The 8,106-nt window shown below is 38.5% G+C and overlaps 1 protein-coding gene across 1 annotated transcript; it reads right to left on the bottom strand.

The window, feature by feature from the left end:
- Nucleotides 1–1,301: 1,301 nt before the first annotated feature.
- On the bottom strand, nt 1,302–7,706 carry LOC110288717 (solute carrier family 22 member 19-like). Its single transcript, XM_021154987.2, has 5 exons — nt 7,561–7,706; nt 5,737–5,951; nt 4,535–4,643; nt 2,105–2,308; nt 1,302–1,492 (listed from the first exon to the last, which is right to left on the bottom strand). The coding sequence occupies exons 1-5, from the start codon at nt 7,689–7,691 to the stop codon at nt 1,432–1,434; spliced, it is 720 nt and encodes a 239-aa protein (XP_021010646.1). The 5' UTR covers nt 7,692–7,706; the 3' UTR covers nt 1,302–1,431.
- Nucleotides 7,707–8,106: the final 400 nt, after the last annotated feature.

Raw genomic sequence — 8,106 nt, 5'->3', positions numbered from 1 at the left:
TTGGATTGGAGCAGACTCTGTGTTCCACTCACCAGAGGTCTTAGGATCCCGTGGGGAATCCTGTGTGGGTCCTTGCGGATGTCCAGAGACTCTGCTGGCAAGGCACCTCGGTGCTCGAGTGGACCGGAAGGGACTTGTGCCAACATTTTGTAAATTTCAATTAGCTATTTTTCCCATTTGTGACATCATTTATTTTCTCAACCTACCTTTGAGTGAATCTATTCCCAGACTAGAAATTTGTTCCAAGCCTATTTTTCTTCCTGTGAGGAGCTGCCCTTGCAGTCGCCATTACAAGATGGTGCTGACATCCGGTGTTCTAACTGGTAAACAAGTAGTCTGCGCATGTGCTGGTGTATTTTTCCATTCCTTGTGCCCTGCCTGTCCCATGGCGTCATCTGGGCTGATGGCAAGCAGCCAGTCAGGGCGAGACACTTCTCCAACCGCTCTTCACGGTCTATTTAAGGACCAAGTTTCCTGTGTTCTGGGTCTTCTCCCCAGAAGCTGATCATCTGTCTCTCGAGAAGCATTAAAGCTTTTCTGCAGAAGGATACGAGTGTCCTGTGTGTGTGTCCTCGCCGGCAAGACTCAGAGACACAGGGACATCTTCCTAGTACAATTCATGTGCTTCTGATACATTAAGGTTTGCAGAACTCTTTTGCAGATTTCTTATTCTACAGGGGGCCTAAGATTACTTAAATCAATTCAGGAATTNTATAAAATCATTACCTGGAATTATGGAATAATCTATTTGTCTAAATAGCACCATTACACCATTACATAAAGTACATCTTCATACTGACTCTGAAAAAAATCTGCCCATTAGAGTAGGTGATGCCCAAGAAACTATAGGCAGAGAGGTTTTCTCTATGCCATGCCTGATAGATGATAAATACATCATGGAAAGGCCTATCAGCAGGAAGCCATCCTTGGAGGAAATCCATGTGGTCTTTTCCTTTTCAGAACACACCCATCACATGTAGGCAAAATGATGGGACATCTCCAGGAAGTTCACTGGCTTGCCACAGAGTTTCCTTCCACCCACCACATCTTGTTGGAAGTGGGACAAGCATAGACTTAGGGGAAGGTTGCAGGCATTTTTTACTATGAATTCCATTCCCCACCACCACCACAATCCACACATACCTATACACCTCCACCCACATATATGCATGATTGTACATATTACTATAAAGCCCATCACCCTACACTCCATTTTCTGACAAACACAATGCCCCAACGTCCTTCTTCGAATTTGTCTGTCTTTTGTACCCTTGGCTGGACCAGGTATGATTGACAGTAACTTTTTCTCACTCTATTTATTTCATGGGAAATGCAGTGGATTGGAGTTGAGGCAAATATTACTAGAATAACTCCTGAATGACATTTTTCTTTTATCTTGATGTTTGACTGGAGGCCAATTCCCACACTTCCTTAAAACTGAGTCACTTTAATGATGACATCTTCCTCCTGTTCTTGTTTTGAACTTTTCCACCTGCAACGCATAAAACAAATGCCATAAACATTATTAAAAAAAACAGAAGTACAGAGAGAATGAAGGCATTTTTGTAAAAGCAAACTCATCCTTCATTNACCAGAATTTTGAACATCCACAATCTTATCAAAGTATTCTAATAAATCTGGGGAAATAACCTTTCCAGAAACCTCTACAAATCAGGTTTGGCACTTACAACCTTGGTAGTCATAGCCCTCTCCAAGGAGGTTTGAAGGAATGTCCTTCAAATGTCCTTCTTGGCCTTGTCCTACATATTTACATGTGTTACACATGCCCCAAATTAATTCCTACACTTCATGTGTTTCACGTGAAGGGAAAATAGGCAGTAGANATGATTTTGTCTACTTATTAATAAATCTCTATGTGTATCCTAGTAGAGATTGTCTTTTATGTCTAGAGAGGTCCAAAGTCATTTGAATTTATTTATGAGGGGATATAAGGAAGACTTCTGTTCCAAACACAATGACCACATGGGCGAAAGCCTACTTGTCTGACAGCTTGGAAAGAGATAATGGGAGTGCTATTTCACTTTCTACATCACAGACCATTGGTACAGAATACCTCCAAGGGGACAGTGGAGATTTTACTCACCCACATTCTACATCTTGGATGGAGTCAGGCAGAGGCTGATTCTTGGTTTCAGGAAGGACAAAGGGAAGAAGGCCACCAAGGATGGAGAGGACTCCATAGATGATCCAGGGCAGGGAGTCAGAGTACCGCATGAGGATCATAATAAGGGGAGACAGGGCTGCCCCCACACCACCAGAAATTCCAATGACTCCTAATGCTGTTGCCCTTAGAANATAAGCCAGAATTCAGAAAAGAATCTAGAAAACATGAACTCATGGCATTGCTACTCAGCATCTTGCATTAATCCTATTCAACATCCTTAGCAATCAGGGAAATGCATATCAGAACTACTTTTATATTTCCTCTCACATCTGTCAGCATCAGTTAAATAAAAATCACAAGTCCTAGTTCATGCTCTTGAGGATTGGAGCAAAGGGAATTCTCCTTCATGGCTAGTGGAAGTGCAAATTTGTAGAGCCATTATGAAAACCAATATGGCAGTTTGTCAGAAACTTGGTTATAGGTCTACCTCAAGACCCTGCTATTCCTGGGTATGAATCTAAAAGATGATCCCTCGTAAGAGAAAGATATTTGTTCAAGTATGTTTAAAGTGGCTTTATTCAAAATAGTCACAAACTTTGAATAAAATAGATGTCCTTCAATTGAAGGATGGATAATGAAAAAACTCTAGTACATGTACATGATTGGGTATTACTCAACACTTAGAAAAAAATGACATTATGAAAATTACAGGCAAATAGATGGAAGTAGAAAAAAATCATCCTGAATTAGCCAAATTATTATAACCAAGCAGGTTTTCTAGCAGTGGGTCTGGGACACCAACTCAGCCACAAAATCTTTGATATACAATCAATCTGTTCTGCCTCCAAGATGTACTGGAGTCCTGGTGGTACAGAACTTGTGAGCCTGGCAACTAATGACTGGTCAAATTTGAAGTTCTTGTCCTAGGAGGGAACTCTTGCCTCACCCTGTCTAGATGGCCAGGAACCAGAGTCTGGACATCCAAGAAATTCATTACAGATTCAAATACAAGTGGGAAAAATTTCATAGAATGATTACTAATGATATTATATTATACCCATAGATTTCTCCTTAGCCCATATNTTTATCAGAGTGCTATAATAAAGAAACTGATGGAAGNAGATAGATAGACTCACACTCACACTCAAAATCTAGGTGGATTCATCAGAAACCCCATAGAAGTAGGAATTTGGGGAAGGAATGCAGGAAACAGAACNATCATGATAACACAGGAACAGCCCCCTGAGTCAAGTAAGCAGGATAAATAGGGGAATCATAGAGAATGAAATGGCAATCACAGCATCTGTATGCTTCTGAGCTAGGTCCTCTGCATATATATTATGTTGTGTAGCTGGGTATTGTTGTGGGACTCCTTAACTATGGAAGTGGGGACTATTTCTCATCTACTGACTTGCCTTGTCCAGCCTTGGTATGAGGATTGTGCCCAGTCTTATAACCTTTTATTTCATGTTTGTTTGACATCTCTGGGAAAGGAAACAGAGGAGGAGTTAATCTGGTGAAAAATAGAGATGGTGAGAGAGGATTGGAAAGAGTAGAGGGATGGGAAACTGTGTTTGAGATATAATATATAAAAGAATACAATNAAAATGGAGTATTTGATAGTGTATGTGTAAATTAAATATGAAGTTTTATAGCGTCAGAATGGTTAGTTCAACGTTATAGAAGTTCATTGAGATATATTTACTTTGTCTGTCTAATTTTATGCATATTGTTTATTTTAATTGTAAAGATTGTTGTTGTCATAACATTTCTAATGTTGAAAATTGAAAAACCTGAAGTACACTCTACCTGGAAATGTCAAGTGAGACTACAGGCAGGAAAAATTGGCTATTAGAATAGGGAATAATGGCAAAAAGGTGGGTTAGCAAAAGCACAATATTTTTGAAAATGTAAGAATGACAGCTATTTCTTGTATGCACTTTATGACCGCTGCAGGTACATGCACACACACACAACACACACACACTCACAAACACACACACACACACACAAATACACACACACACACACGTACATACACACGTACACACACACACATATATACACATGTGCACACAAAAATATGACAGTAGATGAGGAAAAAGCTGGGAGAGCAACAGTAATGTGGCATGAATAAGAAAGATTGAGTGTGAATACAGTATGAAATTGATAAAACAAAATAAAAGTTATAAAAATCCAAATAAAAATTAAAAGAACAGAAATCCTTTCTTCTTAAGTTTCTTGTGGTACTTAAGTTTTGGGTGATTCCAAATATTCATATGAAATTTTTTTTAGCTGTGTACAACTGGCTCAGCTCGAAATAATGCATCTTGCAAAATTCAAACTTCTAATAAACTTTGGCCATATTTGTTATCATTACAATTGATTGCTGTTGATTAAGTCTTGTACCTGATCACGGTGGGCATCAGCTCACTTGAATATACAATATTACTGTTATACATCATAGCAGAACTTCCTCCTGCCAGTGTTATCAAAACCACAANCAGAGTCTGCATTTCTGTGGAGAGGAAGATCAGAGACAATGGTTTCACTGNTGTGAAGGAAATTATTTTCTATTTCCTAAGTGGGGAATATAGAAATGAAAAACTGCACAGAGGTAAACTTACTTGGTGGCTNATAATTTTAGAAAGGTGACCTATTTGCATGTACTGGTTTATAGAGGATCAATACTAGTGAGCCACTGCATTCACTTACTGAGATTCTCTGACATCACTTCAGAAGTAGAGAGCTTGGTGAGTCTAAGAGTCACTTGCTGACTTTCACCTTTTCTACCCAGCATCTCATTGTCTTTTACACAGAATGTAGGACTATCATGGAAGAAACTACTGAGGGCTGTGTACTCATTGGAATATTTTTCAGGAATGTGAAATAGATAAGAATGTGGAAGGGTAATCAGGTCCAGATTATATTCTATGTTTGCATGCATAAAATTGTCATGCATGTTCTTTGTGCAATTTGATGCAATAGTATCCTGAAAAGACAGATGTGTGCAAGTAGGGGATTGGCTTGATTTGAAATAGTGTCTTAAGGCTTAAGAATAAGGACTTAGAGAACCTCATTGGCCATTTTATAGAGGCATTTTCTACTCAGTGAGAAAAGGCTAATGAATGATTCAAGCGCTGGAAAATGCTTAGCAAAAAGACAGAAAAAGAGTTTTTGCTGACATCTTCCTGGGTTTCAAGAAAACTTGGGGATGTCCTGGGGACCTTATAATTTGTACACATCAACTTAACTCCACAACATTAAATATGACAGTGCTGCTGCCTAGTCCATCTTTCCTTCCTTGAACTTGGTTTGTACTTCAGTACAAATGGTCCTCATTGTCTCGATACAACTCTCTAGGCTATGATTGTTTATGTGGTGACTAGAGAATCAAAACTACATTTATACATACACTAGGCTTTCATAAAATTAAACCAAACTTGCTAGCTTTTGGCTTTTCTCTCAATATGTGAGTGGAAGACGGTTTTCTAAATATCTGGTTACAGAAAATTCTCTGGATGTATTTCTTTTCCCATAATTAGAACCTGACAAATACTGAGGAAAGGTACTCAGTATTAGTTTTCTTTTGTGTTAAGGTCTTTTCTTACCTTGAGGCACAGACACTATGCTCAGAAGGAAGATTCCAAACAGCAAACAGGTCAATAGTTGACTTATTCTGCGGCCAATGTAATTCAGTAAAAACCCTCCAAGAACAGTGGTTGGGATCGAGACTGCAGAAGTAAGACTTAGGGTTAGGAAGACATTGCTTTTCAAGTGTTGGAGGTTCATGGAGATTCCCATAATAGGTAGTATTTGTAGAAATCTGTCAGAAGCAAAGAGGTGAGTCACATCATATGCTTAAAATTCAGGTTTAAAGTCAAGAATATGATTATTCCCAGAAGACAATTTTAGTTGTGAAACTATATAAGCCTATCCATATTTTGGAGTATTTACTTGAGTGAAATTAATAACATCATTGCGTCCTTAACATATCACTATGTATGGATTTTTAAGGACAGGAAGAAAATTTATGGAATTCATGATAGATTAAATCAATTTTTAGAGTTTTTTTTTCTCTAACTTGATTGTAGAGAACATTTTAACATTTTTTAATTAAAAATATTTTAGTAATTATTCAGACTTCCATACATTGTGTTTGGATGACATTTTCCCCTAAATTCTTTCTCATAATGTTACTTTTACATTCTTACTACCAAAGATTCATTTTCATTTAAAATAGACATTTTTCATTTAATATATATTGATTAAAATGTACCCTCCTTGAGCCTCTCCCAGTTCTTCCCCACATTCCTTATTATGTGGATCTCTAATATTCTCTCTTTCATTAGAAAACAGACATCTAAGGAACAATAATAAATTATGGTAAGATGAAATAAAAGCTGGTCAGAATTTGACTAAACAAACAACAGAGAAATAAAAAGCCAATTCGAAAAGAACAAGAAACACATATACTTGTAGAGACTCACTTGTTCATAGACATAGGCATTCCATCAAAACACACCACTGGAAGCTAAAATGCATGTGTAAACAACCTACTTATGAGATTAAAAAAAGTTTCAGACACTCTAGAACTTACAGATGACTGTGAGCTGCTCTGAGGGTGCTGGGAATTGAACCCAGGTCCTCTGGGGAAGAAGCCAGTGTGCTTAACCACTGAGCCATCTTCCAACCCTCAGGTACTGAGGTGGATGCTCAAAGCATACCATTGGACTGAGCACAGGGTCCACAATGAAGGAGCTAGAATAAGGACCCAAGGAGCTGAAGGGGTTTGTAGCCCCATAGAAAGAACAATATGAACCCCAGAGCTTCCAGGGACTAAACCACGAACCAAAGAGTACACATGGTGGGACTCATGGCTCCAGCTGCATATGTAGCAGAGGATGGCCTAGTTTGTCATCAATAGGAGGAGAGTCCCTTGGTTCTGTGAAGGGTCCCAGTGTAGGGGAATGCCAGGAGCAGGAAGAGAGAGTCGGTGTGTTGGTGAGCAGGGGGAAAGTGGAGGGGATAGGTGGTTTTTAGAGGGTAAATCAGGAAAGGGGGTAACATTTGAAATGTAAATAAAGAAAATAAAAAATGAGTAAAAAAAGTTGCTCTGACACAATATGAAAAAATATAGCCCAAGATGCCATTGAACTAGTTTTGAATTGGACATCTGTTGTTAGCAATGTTGCCTACATGTAGATATAGGTTGTTTCTGTAGTGAATCTCCCTAGGAGAAAACATTTTTTTTTCATTTGCAACTGAACTGGTTCCTCCCATGGCCACAACTGGACTTTCCCCATGAGAGGGATATATTATAACTTTACATGTGTATATGTCCATTGAGAAGTATATACTTGTGAAATTTTTATTTGAAATTTATGTCCTTTCAAGTGCATACAGGCAAGTAGGGAATTCCCTGTGAAGCCTACCTCAAAAGGCACAGGAGACAAAGGTGCTTTCGCAAGTTGGGCATATGGAACAAGTCACGTAGAGAAGGTTTTGCTTGTGGTATTGCAAGCTCTTCCTTCATGATGGTTCTTACAACCTTTATAAATAACATCAAGAAATTACTTAGTTCTCACAAAATGATGAGCATTTTGTTGCATACTGAAAGATAACAGAATACCAGATCACTATTTATTAGTTCTCTCTAGTGAAAAACAGAGACATCAAGGAACATGGTAAAAAACATGGGCTAATGAGTGCCTATGCTGAGCTATGTTTCTGTTTTGTATTGTAAGACCCAAGCCCAGGTCTGACAGGTCTACTCTTAGGGTGGATGTTCCATCTTCAGTTAATAGAATCATAATAATCCCAGAGAGGGATGCCCAGTGACTAAAATAAACTAACANCTCCTCACAGATGTGCTTACAAGTTGTCTCCTAGGTGATTGTTGATCCCATTGAATTGACAATCAATGTTAATCATCATAGATCTACTTCTTGTCAACTTGACACCCAAATACATGACCTTTG

This window comes from Mus caroli, unplaced genomic scaffold (genome assembly GCF_900094665.2).
Source record: "Mus caroli unplaced genomic scaffold, CAROLI_EIJ_v1.1 scaffold_22744_1, whole genome shotgun sequence".
In the NCBI taxonomy this organism is placed as follows: domain Eukaryota; kingdom Metazoa; phylum Chordata; class Mammalia; order Rodentia; family Muridae; genus Mus; species Mus caroli.
This window is presented reverse-complemented; position numbering and strand designations above follow the sequence as displayed.